General features: G+C 38.4%; 1 protein-coding gene across 1 annotated transcript; it reads right to left on the reverse strand.

The window, feature by feature from the left end:
* Positions 1 to 11,322: 11,322 nt before the first annotated feature.
* Positions 11,323 to 15,789, reverse strand: LOC120306951 (glycine N-acyltransferase-like protein 3). The gene is made up of 5 exons (XM_039341037.1): positions 15,456 to 15,789; positions 15,003 to 15,110; positions 14,628 to 14,754; positions 12,942 to 13,062; positions 11,323 to 12,371 (listed from the first exon to the last, which is right to left on the reverse strand). Exons 1-5 carry the CDS (start codon positions 15,531 to 15,533, stop codon positions 11,957 to 11,959), a joined length of 849 nt encoding a protein of 282 aa, XP_039196971.1. The 5' UTR covers positions 15,534 to 15,789; the 3' UTR covers positions 11,323 to 11,956.
* Positions 15,790 to 18,690: the final 2,901 nt, after the last annotated feature.

The following is an 18,690-nucleotide window of genomic DNA, read 5'->3' on the forward strand; positions in this document are numbered from 1 at the left end:
TTTGCCTCTACATCCAAGAAGTAATCTTAATGGTACGTTAGGGACAAAGTAGCATACTATGATTTTTTTTTTTTTTACAGTGTCAAGTACCTCCTTCGAATCTGCTTGATTTTTTTTTCACCCACCCATCACATCTGAAAATCATCTATTCTTGTCCTTATATATTACAAATAGAATTATTTTTTTTCTCCTCATTGAGGCATCAAAGACCCCTTTGCCTCTCCTATATTCAGTTTGGTATCGAACCCATTGGCCTGACTTAGGGGATAAATGCGGGACCATTTAAGCTTGAAAGGAATGGGAAAACAGATTGTTCTTATATGCCTCTATCTTTATCAATGTTACAAATGCTTTACACTCACATTTATTGATGTGGTGCAATAACTTCATGAATTGTTAATAAATGGGAGTAAGTCTTATATACTTCATATAAGCCAGTGTTTTTCAAACTTGGCAACTTTAAGATGTGCTAATTTCAACTCCAGGAATTCCTCAGCCAGCATGGTGGCTGGGGAATTCTGGGAGTTGAAGTCTACATATCTTAAAGTTGCCAAGTATGAACAACAATGACACAAGCTAATGTATTTGGTGTTTGAATTCTTGCAAGCATCTTGGAATATTAAACCAAGAAAAAAAATAATTATAGCTGTAAATATTTCAAATGGTTTATTCCAGATCTGTGTGCATGTGTGTGTCTGTGTGTGTGCATGTGTGCCTTCAAGGCAGTCTGTACTCCTTGTGACTACATTAACAAGTTCTTGCAGTTCTCTTGGCAAGATTTCAGAAGTGGTTTGCTATTGCTTGCTTCTTAGACAGACAGAACGACTGGCCAAAGGACATGCAACAGGCTTCATGCCTAAAACTGGACTAGAACTCATGCTTTTCAGGAGAAAGATAAATGTTATAAAAATAAATACCACATCAAAGGGCATGTGTGTATAAACACACATACCAATATAAACACATATATTTTGGACAGATGTAAATATCTTTAAGGTATGTACATATGTATCAGTTCTGCCATCCTTGGTGGGGGAGCACAAATGGGCAATAAACATGTATGGAGATGTGATGGGAAATAAGGAGGGGGGATGGATGGCAGCTTGACGAAGACCAGGGAGGCATGGAATCAGTTTGTGCCAGTACTCAAGGCCACGTGCCCTGAGAATGGAATGTGGATTGCCCCAGACATCTCAGTGATTCTCAAAACACCTATGTAATAATAATAATAATAATAATAAAAAAAATAATAATAATAAGTCTGGATAGTGGACGTGGCAGTGCCTGGAGACAGCAGAATAGAAGAGAAAGAACTGGAGAAGATAACAAAATACAAAGACCTACAAATAGAAATAGAAAGACTGTGGCAAAAGCAAGCAAGGGTAGTACCAATAGTCATAGGCTCCTTGGGCGCAATCCCAACTGGAGCACCACTTGAACACCATTGGCATTGACAAATTTGCTATTAGTCAATTGCAAAAGGCGGCCTTATAGGAACTGCTTCCATCCTGCGACGATATCTGTAATACCATCAAACATCCACATCTGCCTATCCCAGGTCCTGGGTAAGGACTCGATAGGTAGACAAAATGCCAAATCCAGTCTGAACATCTGGCTGACTGTGCGATGATTTAATAATAATAATAATAATAATAATAATAATAATAATAATAATAATAATATAAAGTTGGAAGGGACCTTGGAGGTCATCTAGTCCAACCCCCTGCTTGGGCAGGAAACCCTACACCATTTCGGACAAATGGCTGTCCAGTCTCTTCTTAAAAACTTCCAGTGTTGGAGCATTTACTGCTTCTGGAGGCAGCTGTTCCACTGATTAATTGTTCTCACTGTCAGGAAGTTTCTCCTTAGTTCTAGGTTGCTTCTCTCCTTGATTAGTTTCCACCCGTTGCTTCTTGTCCTGCCTTCAGGTGCTTTGGAAAATAGCTTAATTCCCTCTTCTTTATGGCAGCCCCTGAGATATTGGAATACTGCTATCATGTCCCCCCTTGTCCTTCTCTTCGTTAAACTAGACATACCCAATTCTAGCAACCGTTCCTTATATGTTTTAGCCTCCAGTCCCCTAATCATCTTTGTTGCTCTTCTCTGTACTCTTTCTAGAGTCTCAACATCTTTTTTACATCGTGGTGACCAAAACTGGATGCAGTATTCCAAGTGTGGCCTTACCAAGGCATTGAAGAGTGGTATTAATACTTCACGTGATCTTGATTCTATCCCTCTGTTAATGGAGCCTAGCACTGTGTTGGCCTTTTTGGCAGCTGCAGCACACTGCTGGCTCATATTTAAGTGATTGTCTACTAGGACTCCGAGGTCCCTCTCACAGTTACTACTAAGACGAACTGGTCATGAGGGGAGGGCTGGGATGAGGGGAAAAATTTGTAACTTTTCACACAGAAAACTTAGTTCTATCCTGACTTTATAGCAACTTTTAGTAAAAGAACCTATCACTTCACACAAATGGAGTCAATGGTCTTTCTTTCCTAAGGGATCTGACTGAGGCAGGTCTGACAATATGTATGTATGCATGCATGTATTTATTTATTTAATAGATTTATATCCCATCTTTGAGCAGTGTGGTGACTTACAGGTTATTATAGTATATCTAGCTTTACGTACTGAGAAATAATTGCAACATACTCTGAAATAAGTACTATTTTGATTCTTATTCTTATCTGCAATACACTATGAAAGCCTGCAGTAGACAAATTGCAGGTAAATCATTTTTTTAATTCATAGTCTCATAAGTATGTTAATATTTTAGAACAGCTTATTTCCTATTAAAATTTTAAACTATAATAGTTGAATTCTTGCAAAAACCATTTGAATTGTCTAAAACTGTAGAAAGGCAATATATTTAGCTTTTTGATTTCACAATTTCTTGTAGATATATTAGCAACATCTAAAACTCCAGAATGACTACTGACACTGATATTTATTTTGGACAATCCTAAATCAACAGTTTTCTTATAGATGAATAAACAGTATCATTTATTTGTAAGGATTTTGGAAAAAGAATTGTAATATCCCACAGTAACATATCAATGCTTGACGATCTTAAAGCATATTAAGTGTGTTTCTTATGATTTTAAGATGAACGTAACTGAGCGGTTAAAAAGGCTGGCAGTGAACTTCATGATGCTAGAAGCATGAAATAATGGGTGGCTGGATGGTAGGATAATTATATACATTATATGAGAGATGCTTACACCACAGCCATCTGAATTTTGTTTAAGCTTCCTAGCATTGTTTTGGGAAGAGATACAGTTTAGGGGTGTGAATGATTTTGGATCATTTACTAATTACATAGATAAAGAACTATGAGTTTATTGAGAATGGATGAACCAGAAAAGATGGAAAGACATTATAGACCAAGATATTCAATCTTGTGTCAGAAGCATCGAGGTGCTTCCAGGTTGAACGGATTAGCCAGTGACATCACCCTTGCCCAGTTGCAGGCTCCTTTCATGTCCCCAGCAGGAGCTGTAGGGAAGGATGAGAGCTCAACCCCACCCCATAGCTGATCTCTGGTCTTGAACGCGGTCTTGGTTAGCAAGACCGCGTCCTGTCCAACCACTCAAGTCGCCACACTCCTCTCTTGGGTTGATGACATATACAGTATTTACTGTCTACTTACAAGCTAGCCCTTATTATCAAGGTAGAAAAAAGATGGAACAAAGACCACTTGCTCTGTGGTTAATGTGTAATGCTTGCCTTTAAAACTTTTAATGTTTTATACGTATTTTGTCTCTTTTTTTCTTTTCTTTCCTTTCTTTTATTCTGCCTAGCAAACAAATCATGATAATAACAACAGCAATAAGTACTACTACTATTACTACTACTACTACTACTACTACTACTACTATACTATATCCACCAGATCTGGGTTGCAAAATAAAGACAGTCAGTAAGTGATAGTAAAGAGTTAGATTCTTCTGTATCTTTTTGCTACCACCTAATGGGCATCCTAATTTGTGCAGCTTAGTTTTGGTAGTTGTGAAGATTTTTTTTTTTTAATGATGGGGGAGGATGGGAGAGTTAAGGCTTTATTTATAAAACTGTAGGAAAAAATAGCAAATGGAACAAGAAAGAAAAGGGAAAAAAGAAGGCTGTACAACACTACATATATAGAAGTATATTTCTCATATACATACATAGATACATACTCTATAATGAATTGAGTATCATTTGAAAAGAGATTCCTAGTGTATGACCTTGTTTCTTTCTTTCTGGAGAAATCAATGCCACTTCTTGCAATGCTGTTGGTGTTGGGACCACATGAACCATAGCCACACGAAGGAGGCTATTATTCTCCTTTGCCAGGGACATTTTTCTTGGCTAGAAAAGTCCTTCATCTGGAGCTAACTGCATCAAAGCAAAACCAATAAAGACACTATCATAAAGCTAAGCTATCTTTTCATTGCTACTGACAACATTTTCACTAACATTATTGATGAGTGGGCAACTACAGATTTTGTCTGAGGTTTTTTTCTGCAAACACTTCAGGATGGTCTGAAAATGGGTTGAACAGAATGGAACATGTTGTACTCCAGTCAAGGACCCATTATGACCAGTGGGGTTTCTACAGTTTATGTCAATTACTGCCCTGTGACCTGATCAAGTGTTTGGTGGAAGCTTATATATATTGACTTTCTGTATATGTATCTGTTTTCTTTGCTTGAAGAATGGTATATAGAGTAGTTTATTATTGGCAAACAATTTCAAAACAATTTCCATAATGATGGTGTTCAGTGATATTTAGCAGTTGTGTTCCTCCAAGTCAGGCATGTGTCTTTAATTCACAAAAGCACAGTGCAAGAAAATCGGATACAGAAGAATTTAACAAAGTGTTATATATGCTATAGATTACATTTCTAGATCCTGAAATCCTGGATCATAACAGCTATTTTAACCAGAATAATGTTTTAGGTTTACAAAAATACCCCAACATTTGCCTATATGACATAATGTCTAATATAATCAGTTTTTCATTGTTCATATTATGGCAGCATACAAATTGATTGACAGGCAATGCAGGTGAGATTATTTCAAGGAGGTATATACTGCAACAAATAAATAAATTTCAAAACTTGGGGGGATGGAAGCAGAGAATATATAACTTTCAGCCATATTTCTGGGCAGCACCTTCCATGACTTCAGCAACAAAATAATGCCCTAATTAACAGGGGCAGGTAAGAACAGGGGCAACACTCAGGCAGGCAGAGGGGAAGAAAAGGATAGCTTGTATTTCTTACAGCAGCCATCTGCCCATCCCACTGTCATAAGGACAACCACTTCTCCAGACAATGCCTATGAGACACGCCCATCAGAGATTATACAGCAGATTCTTAGGAATTCAGATTTGAGAGGGAGGATGAGGATGAGGATATGCAGGGGGTCTGCATACTAGGGCAGTTATCTGTATATGTTATGATACAATCTGATTCTTCACATTCAATGAGCTTGGGCAGTTCCCTCAAAGTACCCTAAGAAGTATAGATCTTTCGCTATTTGTCTGGTGTCAATTATATAGGACTACTGTATCTTGGCTGTTAAATCTGAGTGACAAATAGACAGTAGCCTAGAGATGCAGAAAACACCAATTCTTTTCTATCTTATGTTATCTCATAAATTTTGCAGTGGAGATATAGCTACACTATAAACATGGCTGCTCAGCTGATACTTAACAAATACAGCCTTCAAATGTTCTAAGTAGAGCATACTGGACAGCCATAGCAATGACAGTCTTAGAGGATATATTACAATTAATTCACTAAAGTAAATGTCTGCCCTGTTATGTTAATGCCTGCAAAATGTCATAAGCTGTTTTCAAATTCTGGAGTTTTACCTTTGTCCACCCTACTCAGCCCCATCTTTATGCATTTGTGCAGATACAGCACATGGGGTACTTATGTGTCTGCTCTACTATGATCTACAGTACTGTATCTCATTTAACTCTGTACCCTTTTAATTCAACTCTGTCGTAAGACTTGAGGGTCCCAAACCAGCCAGACCAGCCTTTAAGGAAGTAGCTGACTGTAAAAGTTCAAATAGAAATGTAAATAAATTCAACAATGGCTAGTCCAAGGCATTGTCTCACAATACACACACATACAAACGCCCTACTGTGTGTTTATTTCCCTCCTCATCTCCTCCTTTCCTATGGCCAGGAACTCACTGGCTTGAAAGCTGAGAGCCGTGGGACAGTCTGGCTCCAGATGGATCATTTGCTTAAGTTGACCATAAAATTGTCTCTGTTTCAAAGGACGCCATTGTGTCGCTGGAGGCAGCCGAGCCTATTCCAGCTGTTTGGCAAGAGGATGGAAAGGCCATGTGAGATGCCAAGGCAGGCCTCCCCAGAGAGTAACCATGCTTCAAATTCCTCCTTGAAGCCTGTGGCATGGATATGTCCTCTGAAAAGAACAATTGGTATCACCACAGAATGAGAAAGAGCTCTTACTGCTTTGATAGGATAATCATTTGAACAGTTCCTTCATTCCTGTAGCGGGCCTTGCTCTTTAACAAAGGCTCTGGAAAGATGCCGAGGCCTCCCAGTTTCCTCGGTTGGTGGTTTGGGACTCGGTCTGTCTGCAGCCAGCCCAGGGCTCTGACCAGAAATGGCTTCTGCCGTTTGAGCAGAAGGATAAAGGATTATTATAGTCAGCACTGAGGTGGTCTAGGCTAAATAAGGTAGTGGATGATTTTGCCAATTTGCTCTACTAAGAGAAAGCAAACAAACCAAGACAGAATTCCTACACAAAAGCTTCTGTGGTCTTGCATACTTCTTTTTATTTCCATCTTTTATGTTCTTATAGAATTTGGTTTTGCTTTCATAATGGGTTTGGAAATGGTAGGTTTCTCCCATCTTTAGAGACGTTGCCATGACTTCCTATTACTCTGGTCCTTCCTCCCAAGTAAATCCTGTCCTAGTGGATGGAATAAGCTCTTTGCTCACACAGCTACTCTTTTTCTTGGCTACTTAGCATTTCACAGCTTTTTTCCTATCAAGAGTAACTCAGAAGTATTTTTTAGGAATAGTACAGAATTCTTCCTTGATGGGATGCTGCCATCTGTTTTCATTATGAAGGTGAACCAAGGTGAACCAGGATATCTTTATTTTTTTATTGTATCCTTTTGAGTTTGTAGCTTATGGGGACAAACACGAGTTCTGAATTTTATTCTCATCTGGTATTCAGGGATTATGCCTAAACAGCAGATTAGTCCATATTTTAATTCAAATATAATTTAAACTTAGATTATTTTTAGATGACCAGGAACTCTGCTACAATAAGTGGCACTATTGAAATCTCTTGCAGTGCAGAACTTTATTAACCCTCACACATACTTGTCACCAAATCACAATCAAAAATAGATTATTTTAATGTGCCTCACCAAGCAAACATGACCCTCCACTCCGTACTTTCTGGACACCTTTACTATTTAACAAACCAAAAGTTTTCTTATCTGCCAATTTCTAACTATGTGAATTTCAACTCTCAGAATTCCCCTGCCAGCATAACCTTTGCTGAGCATTCTGGGAGTTGGAAGTCCATAATATGGTTGTTGCAGCAGTTTGGGAAGACTGCCCTAGAGAGGCAGTCTTATATACGCCCAAACCAAATCAGAAATTTACATGATGATTTTTGTTCAGCTCATTTTATTTATAAAAGAGGTAAAGAATGATTTGCACTCCATTTCCATGAAAGGCTTCAAAGTCACATTACAATTTTGATGCAGTCAAAATCATTACAATCACAACACTCCAAAAAAAGCAAGGCATCAGTTGCATTGACCTAACTTAGCCTGGGCAGCAATTGAAGAAGCATGTTGCTGACTTGACAGTCTCAACTGAAGCAGTCAGTGTGGCTTATGCTCAGTATGCACATCCATTATTGCAGCCTCTTTAAAAAGAATTAAATAATACAACTTTCCCCACAAAAAACACAGCACTAGGTCCTTGCTGGTCTTTTTACTGGCCAGTAAAAAACCATATTTGAAACTCTTTGAATTGCTATTTGCACAATGCGGTCCTACACTTTGTTGCATTCTTAAGCAGAATAATACAAGCAGAAGCAGCTTTACAAGAGCAACATTTTTCCCATAATCTTAACCATATAATTAATAATCATATAATCAAACTCTGATCAGGAAAATCATGTTTATAAGTTGCATCCTGTGTTGCATGCACGTTTTTACCAAAGATCTAAATCTGCGTATAAGTGAATAATTTTTTTTTTTTAAAATAATCACTCAAAATTGTTCCAGCAATAAATCTGGGCTGCAAAGTCCAAGAGGCAAAGAAGTTATTGGGCCATAAACTGCAATTAACCATGAGCAACTTGTCTTTGTCCTTAATTGGCTGCAAGAAGGAGCAGACTCCTGGCCAAATTGCAACCACGAACCAAGCATTACTCAGAAGAAGCCCTGTAGAGGAGACAACCAAGCAAAGTAAAAGCAAAAACAAGATGGAGCTCTTCGAATACAGCACAATTATTGTTTTCAGTTGTTTTGAGGGCAGTGTTCTCTTGTGGGACTATAATCCAAAAATGTGTGGTAGTCTTGGGAAAATTGTAATATTTGGTAGATGTGCCAGTGCTATCATCTTCCATATCCACCAGCTTCTTCCCTATTCCTTCCTGGCCAGGACAAAGAATTTTCATTCCTCTCCCTGTTGGAGAAGGGCACCAGTTCTTAGTTCGGCTTTCCAGCCAAATCTGTGAAGGGGCAAGGGGCTGATTTAGAAATCTTGCGTCATCTAAAGCCGTGGTGCATTCAGCAGAGCTACTGAGCATGTTAGATCTAAGTGTGTAATTCTAAGAGAGGTCCTCCTCCAGCCTTTCTTCAAACACAACAGTAAATTGATTACTCAGCAACAGGTGTATTTATTTACCAGTACTGCCTCAGTTAATATGTTTATGCTTGTGGTTATATATTAATAAAGCAGCAGGCACTTAAACTGAATCCCATCCCTAGTATTGTGGGCAACCCCTTACCTGGCCGAAAAGGCAGGTTAATGTGCATTCAGTAGCAATTTGCAGTTGTTTTGCTGCCTTTAGTCCAATAGTAAGTCATTCCTTCTAGTGTCCGTAGTTAAGGCTAACAGCTAGGTTACAGCAATTCTGACAATCATTAGATAATGCCACAAAGTTATTTTCTATATGTCTTTGCTCTCTGGATTCTAATAGCCCAGATTTGGTAATCCTATCTAAAAGAATTGAAGAGGTATCTGACCAATATAAACAGATGTTGAAATTGTGTGAGATTCTTGTATGGTTTGAATGGAATTATGTGAATTTTTTATATGGTTTTGTTGATTAGATGCTAGTTAGTAATGCCATGTAGGATTTACAAACTTTGCCATCTCCAGAAAAAAAAAAAATCCAAGGAAGACTGTTTAGGAGTTCTTGACTGGAAATCAAATCAGTGTACATAAATGGGCAGAAGCATAAAAACTGATTATCTTTTGTGCTCCATCACTAGATGGCAGCAAGAGTACCACTTTCCGAAATAATATTTCGGTACTGCACCTCATTCTGAGATACTAAAAGTGGATTTGCCTGGTTTTCATAGTGTATGATGTGATTGTGATTGAAGATGGTGAATGTAGCAAACAGATGCCTTTTGTCTGCCCCTTCCAAAAGTTGTTTGCTTTGTCGTGTATTGAAGGAATTTTATTAATTTGGTACACTGACAATTGACTGTAGAGAAAAAATACTAATGAACTATTAACTGCCTGCATTCCCAAATAATGAAAACTAAAATACTTCTTGCTATCTTCCTCCCCACCATTTCAAATTTAATTTATTACTGTTATGTTAGAGCGTGCACAATCTTATTGTGCAAGGTAACCCAGGAGTAAACACAGTAAACAGTGGTCTATATTAAATGGTGGTTTATCTTACACTATCTAAATATCATACACCAGGAACAATATACATACAGGTGCTAATACAGCAGGATCCAACAAACCACAGTTACAGCAGGAAATGGAAGAGAGAGAACACATCAGCAGAGCCTTCCCTTTATACAAAGGCTCTTAAAATGATACAGACCTTGCTGAGTCATTCCCATCATTACATCTTAAATCTTACATTTCATAAGCTGGTTAGCTGTTAAATCAATACCTTGACATGTTATTATATTTATTGTTGCAATGCTTTATGGCTTTTAATGTTTCCAAGCTGCCCAGAGATGCCTTGAGGTGAGATGATGGCAAATAAGTCTAATAAATAAATTGAAAAGTTCACAGATAAAAGTTTGTCTATAGATCCAACTACAACTTTATTTACTTTTCCTGTTTCTGGAGTCAACCATTGCATCTATCATAACTCTTGACTTTTCTCTACATACTGATGGCCTGCTGGAACTGGCCTTGCAAGTAATACATTAGAGCTGAGGATTATTTTTTAACTATGTGACTCTGGAATAAAGCTGAGAGGCAACAGCTCATGGAGTTCAAATGTATCTGGGGTTAGCGTTTCTATTTTTCCTTTATCAATAGATGTTCAGCTTCTATTGCTATTTGTCTGGAGAAAGTAAATTTTGCAAGAGGAGGAACACAGTATCAATAGCTATTTTATTCTTCCTAACTTCTTTCACGGGTATAGGAGACCTCTTCTTATGGTATCTAGCAGCTTATGCTAATCTATTGCTGCTTCAGGTTGACAAGCTAACATGGACTATAGCAGGTATTGTAAATAACTGTGGTAAATTGCTCTTGTTTTGTAATGCTTTATTCAGTCTCCAGAAGTACATGCAAGTCATCAACATGTTTGACTTCTAAATGATAAGGAAATTCTTGGTTGGTACCATACAATATTTTGTGTTTGTGTAAGACTGAAGCTTATCGTTAACCAGTTTGAAGAGACAACATCCAACAACATCCACTCACAGAATAGACAGAAATTCTGAGGTGGTGTGCAATACACTGGTTCCAACAGAAGCACTGAAATAAAAATTCAGAGAGGCATACTACTTCCCAGATGTTTCCTTATGATAACTAGCAAAAACCAAGTATTATTGTCCCAACTTACGCTTGATTAGTCCAGTGTTATGAAGCTTTCAGAGAAATTCCCCAGTTGACAAAAACTTATACCTGGATTTGTTTTTAATAAACTAGTCATAAAGCAGAAGAAACCCCAAATATGTAGACATTTTTATATATGATTCCTAGACATTGGGAAGGACAGCAGAATATTTATTTATTTGTATCCCGCCTTTATTATTTTTACAAATAACTTAAGGTGGTGTATTTATCCAACACACCTTTCTCTTCCTATTTTCCGCACAATAACAACCCTGTGAGATGGATTAACCTGAGAGACAGTGACTGCCCCAAAGTCACCCAGCTGGCTTTCATGGCTAAGATGGAACTTGAACTCACAATCTCCCACTTTCTAGCCTGCTGCCTTAACCAATAGACCAAACTGTCTCTCACAGTGGCCCTCACTAGCAATCATCTTTCTTCCTCTAAGAGTGGCAGAATCCTAAAAGATGGCGCTTGGCATATGGAACCGAGTGAAAGACATACTTTACACTATCCTACCGGTTAGTTGTCGGAGCAGTAATTGTTGCAGGGAATCATTGGTCTATCCTCAGCCCTTTGAAATTGGCAGAGGTGAATATGATCACAGGACGGGGGGGGGGCTCCAAGCAGTGGTAGGGTGGAAGAGCTCTTTTGAAATAAAAAGCGATTTAGGGCCAAAATACTGGATCCAGATAAGGTGTAAAATGAATGTCAAGGGATATCTATGGGCTATGCACCATTTAAAGGCTGCAAGAATTTTATTTTAGAATGTACAGTTATTCCTTCATAGCTATTTCTGGTTTTTGTGATCCTTTTTTGACTTAAACTTGAATATATCCAGACACAGTCCCTTACATCTCTGTGTGAATGTTACTTCCAACCTCACCATCTAATGAAGCCTGAATGCTGCCTCTGCTATTTCATGTGATTTGGAATGAAAAAAAGAATATACTTTGTCCAAGGCAAGAGATGAAAGCCTTGGCCCCTTAAATGTTTCTTGGAGATCTCATTCTCTGGCCGAACTCTAGCGTACAAGGCAAAATCTTTAGTGTGCAACTTTCTGGCTACTGCCTGCACCACTGTTTTCATATGTCTCTTTCCCCGGTACTCAGGAAGAATATAGCCGTGTGTCAGGCATCCAAGAGCATCACTTAGGCTCCAGGCAACCAGCTGCCCTTTCTGATCTAGGAGACAAGCATTTGGGAAGTTCTCAACCAGACTCCTTAGGTAGCGCAGGCTCTGATCGTTGCCTCCAAATTCATAGGTGTCATTGAGTTGGGCTGCATGGGATGGGTTGAGCATTCCCAAGTGGAAGGGGTCACTTTTCAACCTGAAAGGAAAGAGCAGGTGGCAGTGAAGACAGAACAAAAGGAGGGCATCCCACCATGTTGGAAAAAAGCTTTGCTCACACCCAAAGCTAAAACACTGATAGGATATTTCAAGGAGAATCATGGTCTCAGAGTTACTCAGTAGCGGAAGAATGAAAACCCCAGTTACTCTGAAATATCCCCTTAACAGTCTCTTGAAATGCAATAATCAATTTTAGGATCCTTTTGTGTTTTGTTTTACTTTAAATATCATTAATATTTCCAAAGCCATTTTCTTTTGGAGAAGCCAATTGAGCAGTTACATTTAGGGAATTCTTCCAACTCTCTGTTAACTGTTGTCCATTCCACATCTTCCAAGTTGGCAGCAAAACAGGGAGCTTATTTGTAAACCTGTCTCTTTTTTACAAATAGGACAAACAACATATTCCTAGCTTACTACAGCAGATAGGAATTAGTTATGGAAATACCAGAGGTCCTTGGTTTCATTACTGAATTGCAGAACATTGCATGGAATCAAATCCATTTAACAGATCCCCGAAACTGTCCCTCAGAAAGAGAGCACGATCACTCACTCGTTCTGACATAACGTGGCTGCATCTGGGTGCAGTGCTGCCTGGTAGAAATAGGGCTCCATGTGGACAGGTCTAGCCTCTGCCATGACTTTCACAGCATGATAGAGACCATCCTGAAGACCTGCATAGAATAGAAATATCATAGGAAAACAGCCTGAGAGTCAGAATGAAATGTTAACTTCTCTCTCCTCCTAATCTCTAAAACTGGGTGGCACAGAGACATTTCCCAGTCAGAGGAAAATGGTGGGGCTGAATAGAATAGAATAGAATAGAATCAGAGTTGGAAGGAACCCTGTAGGTCATCTAGTCCAACCCCCTGTCTAAGCAGGAGACACTACTCCATTTCTGACAAGTGGCAGTCCTGTCTCTTCTTGAAAGCGTCCAGTGATGAAGCACCAATAACATCTGAGGCAGTCTGCTCCACTGGTTGATTGTTCTCAGTGTCAGAAAATTTCTTCTTATTTCCAGGTTGAATTTCTCCTTGGTCAGTTTCCATTCGTTATTCCTTGTCTGGCCTTCAGGTGCTTTGGAAAATGGGTTGACCCCCTCCTCTCTGTGACAGCCCCTCAAATATTGGAACACTGCTTTCATGTCTCCCCTGGTCTTTCTCTTCATTAGACTAGCCATGCCCAGTTCCTGTAACCGTTCTTCATAATATGTAGCAAGGAATGGCCCACTAGGACAAATGTCTTCTATCATGGCAAACTCTAGATTGAATTATCTGGAATTATAAAATAAAAGAGCACAAGGATTTTGCATGATGCAGAACTTCTGAGTTTAAAGGCCAAATAGCAGTTCTACTGGTTCCTCTGTAGATTTTATGTATCAGGCCAAAAGGAAGGTGACATATTCAGGATTATTAATTCTATGCATCATTTGATTTTCTTCTATGTTATGTAGTTAGCTATTAAAAAAGACATTGGTCTAAAGAACATTGAGAATAGGGTTTGTATCTCTCATAAGGCAATGTGACTGATGCTTTGACTGGTAATTTCACTTCAATTATAGAGGTAAAATGCATTTATATTGATTTTTGCAAAAATTAAGACAAATTTCTTAATGATTTAATCTGTTCATCTGCTTGCATTGACACCATTAAACTCAGTGGATCCCATAATTCTGGTGGATAGCTCCAAGGTTCCATAGCATGTAAAGCAAAATATAAAGAAGTTTTTCCCTTCTGTGATTCTCCTGTTGAAAACATTAATTGCAAAGTTACTCAATTTATAATTATTTTAAATGATAACTGAGACTATTTTCTAAGCCATATGTTTAATTTTTCATACTGTGAATGTTTCTCTACGTGTGTGTATGCATGAATGTATGTATAAACACATACACAGAGAGAGAGAGAGAGCGAGAGAGAGAGCGAGAGAGAGAGACACACAGAGAGAGAAAGACAGAGAGAAACAGTGAGAGAGAAATAGAGAGATTTGTAGATATTTATTTAATCCAATTTTGGGACTGCCCAATTCCTAAATAACTCTGGGTGGCTTGCAAATAAATAAAAAAAACAGGATAGCTGACCAGAAAAACAAGCACTCTGTCTTAAACTAAACAAAACTAAGCTAAACTAAACGGAGTTCCACAACTATGTTATCCTGAGAGTTGGGAGAACAGCCAGGCTTTTAGCACTTTCCAAAATCTCTGAAGGTGGAGAAGAAATTGCCAGAGCCCAGGCCTTGCCTTGTAGCTGGAAAGCTTTGTCCCAATCTACAGCATCTTTGTTTTCTAGGAGCCTCCTACAGGCATCTTCCTCCCGGTAGAAAGCAGCATGGAGGTTGGCATAATAATCCCTGTTGTCCTTCACCACCTGCAGGAAGTGGCACAGAGACACTCAGGGCACTGGGGATAGAGCAGATGGCAGAGATCATGCAGAGGAGTTGGTGAGGTCAGGTTAACTTGAAAGAGGGATATAAAAAAAACAAGGAAAAGGAAAAGTGCTACAGCACCTCCTAAATGGTTTTTGTGCCCTAGAGATATCTATGTTTCTTTTTTTTTTCCCCTCCAATTTTTTGATAGGACGCTGTGGGAAAAACCCGTTGTGTTGTAATTTCTTACCTCTTTCCGTGGTCGGGTAAGAACAACTTTAAATTCTGGCCAAGAGTCCACCACGACTTCGTGCTGAGCTGGGTTTCCACGGTTGATGTGCATCACTGCCCCACAGACCTTAAATTAAAAAGAGGACCGGGAAGATCCAGTCTGGAAGAGATTCTGCCGTTCCTGTCATAGCAAAGATTTTCCGTAGCAGGAGAAATCAGCAAAGAGAGATTCTCTTGCTTCTGCTGTTGCAGGTGCACTTATATTTTGGACATTATTGGCTTTGCATTTGCAGATGTGACTAAAGGAAAAGTAGACTTGAACGTGAAATAACTGCATGGCTGGTATCAGATGTTATTACGCATTTAGAAAAAAACATGCAGTTTTTTTTTCCAAATTCACAGTAAATGGGGAAACAATCAGCTCTTACTGTATATTCACTTTGAGAGAAGAGAGTACTAAATAGGTGATTACCAGCAGCGTTTCGGGGAGGCCCTTTCGCAACACACTCTCCAGCAGCTGCAGCTTGGAAGAGCAGGTCAGGATCAGCATGGCTGGTCAGGTAGGTCCCGGTAAAATGTCCTTTGGTGAGCAAATCTGAAGGGAGCAAAGAGGCAGAATTGCATCAATTGTTTATGAACCAACTTGCCTGCTTGCTGGAGACTTAGCAAATGTGCTGAAAGGGTGATGCAGACTGTGAACTTTCAGGGGGAAAAAAAGTCTTCTTGATCAAATATGGACTGAACAAATCCCGAGTTAGACAGTATGTGAGCTGGAACGCACCCTGCCCAACCTTCAGTCAGAGTATGTGATATCCTTGAAGATATTTATAGCTTAGCTCCTTTAATCATTCTTCATAGGAAATGGTTTCCAGATCCCTCCCCAGCCTAGGAGTTCTCCTCTGACCCTGGTTCTCCTCCTTCTTTTAAAAAGCAATGCCCTGAATCTGTCACGGACCTTCAAGGGCACCCTAGTCTGTGTAGGATATAACAGGACTCTTTTCTCCTATATGCTGGATACATTGGTTCCCTTTTAGGCAGCCCAGTCCTCTACTGGCTTTCTGGGTGCTGCATCCCAGTGTTTGCTCTTATCTATCCCATTACCTGCTTGGCCTCCTAGATCTTTTTCATGATCTCTGCTGTCATGCCAAACTTTCCCAATCCTCTGTCCGTGTGTTTCATTTTTCCCACTAGAGATAGGACCTTACATTTGTCCCAGATGAATAACCATCTTGTTAGATTTGGCAAGGTTAGATTGAGAGAGAGAGAGAGAGAGAGAGAGAGAGAGAGAGAGAGAGAGAGAGAGAGAGAGAGAGAGAGAGAGAGAGAGAGAATAGTAGATAGATAGATAGATAGACAGACAGACAGACAGACAGACAGATAGATAGCAAGATAGTGAGAGAGATAGAGATAGAAATAGAGATAGACAAACAGGATATTAAGAAAATATCAACCAATACAAGTTTATATAAAATAAGAAAAAAATAAAAAAATTAAAGAGAAAGCTAAAAGTGCAGGAAAGGGAAAAATAAAAGAAGGAAAGAAAAGGAAAGGAAAGGAGGAAGGAAGGAAGAAAAAGAAAGAAAGAAAGAAAGAAAGAAAGAAAGAAAGAAAGAAAGAAAGAAAGAAAGAAAGCTTCCAATTAATGCTGTTTCTCTAGTTAATGCAGTCAATTTGGCCATCTCAGCAAATTCCATCAGCTTCATCATCCATTCCTCCATTGTGGGTAAAGTTAAAACTTTTCATCTTTGTGCTTATAATAGTCTTGCTGCAGTCGTATATAAAAACAAGGTTCCATAATTTTTTTTCTAGCTGCTTATCCATCAATTTCAAAAGAAAATTCTTTGATTTTAATTGTAGATGAGTTTTTTAAATCTTCTGTGTGTAATTGAGTCTAAAATTTTCTGGGTTTTTTACATGACCACCAAACATGATAAAATATCTCATTTACATTTCCAACCTATGTTTGAAGAACGTTTATACAAATTAGCCAATTTTTCTGGTGATCTGTATCAAAAAGGTATAAAATTATACATCATCTTTATCAAAAAAATCTTTTAAGACTATACAAATCATAAATCCTCTCTCACTGATGGATCTCCCACTGATCCATATATGTATATAACATTCCAAACAAGATGTGCTGACATCTTAGAACCAGAACTTCTGAACAGACTTGTGCTTGTGTTTTAGCTGATTCGCATGCTATACTGCCGCTTTGATCAGATGTATCTTTTTTTTTTCAACATTGAAAATATATGCAGAATAGGGTAGATTACCTTGACAGAGATTGGGTATTTGGGAGACTGAAATTTCTATGCACAAACTAGGTATCTCTGTCAGTTTTTTGTCATTTTATCAGTGTTGCATTTTTCCCTTTTCCTTCCGAAGTTAGTCGGGCATAAAATCTGAGAGGTTTTGTTGCATCTAAGGACTAAGCTAGATATCTGCAGGAATTGCTAGCTTCATCTAAGAGACAAGTTGTTGTGATGCAAAATTGTATCACCACATAGATTTCTCCTACCAACCATTTTTGGAAGACTTTTGGGAATGTCTAGATACTAGAATTCTGTGCAAGTGAAATAAATAATTAAATTAGAATATGATGTTGCTTCCCTGCAATAAAATTACCAATAACAATGTTTACTCACTACTAACTCAACTTTTTTTAAGCACTTGAAAAGGCAAATGAAACATTTCAATTTAAAAACCTATAAGGCAGCGATCTTTTCAAATAATGATGAAAAATTCAGGAGTTTCACAAAATGAGATCATAGTGATTCTAGGAACATTATTCTTTTGTTATTAAGGAGATTTTAAAAAATATTTTAATATTTAATATTTTAATGATAATTTTTCAATATAGTAAAATTGTTATACCATTTTTGTTATGTTTTGCCCTCACAATAATTTGTATCTGAATGCTGGAATTCAAGTATTCCTGCATGTTCATTCAGCCGGAGTAATTTTAAAGTCATGGGTAAATTTATGCAAAATTCCAGACAATTAGTTGAATTTATTAATGGGAATAAAACTTGCTGTTAACCAGTCTGTAGATACAATAATTGCATCTTGCACCATGACATGAGACATGATAACAAAATCTTTAATATGAGACAATATCCTAGTAAATGTGTAGATTACGGTCAACACTGATAGTTGCACTTTCAGAAGCTGGTGGGAGCAATAATGGCTTTAGAGATTCACTGACCTATTTTATTCTCTGTCTTTGAAGCAGGCAGAAGTGAAGATGATTGTAGGATGGAAGACTCAGAGTAGTGATGGGGTATGCTCCCGCATATAAAAAAGATTCAGTGCCAAAGTGCTAGAGACTGATACAGTAAAATGTATGCTTAGAGGAAGCTATGGGAAATGTATTATTTAAAGCAGTGATGGCAAACCTACGACATACCATTTTGGGAGACGTTCATTCACCAATACCTGACTACTATTCTTGAAAGCATGTCCCATTCTTGTATGATTTTTGGAAGCCGTGGACGCCTCATGAGAACAGGGTATGCTTTTGTGAGGCCTACAAACATTTAATGAGAATGGGGCGTACTTGTCAACCATCCTACAGAGTTCATTCACCAAATAAAGACTCCTGGACCAGTTTCATTTTCCAAGAGTACAATTTACTGAGCTGTCATGGATACAGAAGTAGCAATGCTAATTTCTAGCAGGTTCCCGTGCAAACAGCATAATTAAAC

The sequence above is a fragment of the Crotalus tigris genome, unplaced genomic scaffold (assembly GCF_016545835.1).
Source record: "Crotalus tigris isolate CLP2741 ecotype Arizona unplaced genomic scaffold, ASM1654583v1 scf7180000017764.6130737, whole genome shotgun sequence".
Taxonomy (NCBI): Eukaryota; Metazoa; Chordata; class Lepidosauria; order Squamata; family Viperidae; genus Crotalus; species Crotalus tigris.

Bases quoted from the DNA above. Each gene is read 5' to 3' on its own strand.
- LOC120306951 (XM_039341037.1), bottom strand. From the start codon at position 15,533: ATGCTGATCCTGACCTGCTCTTCCAAGCTGCAGCTGCTGGAGAGTGTG. The intron at 13,063-14,627 runs GCAAGGCCTGGG...TATTCTATGCAG, and splicing joins CAAAGCTTTCCAGCTACAAG to GTCTTCAGGATGGTCTCTAT. The intron at 12,372-12,941 runs GTGAGTGATCGT...CTTTCCTTTCAG, and splicing joins GCCACGTTATGTCAGAACGA to GTTGAAAAGTGACCCCTTCC.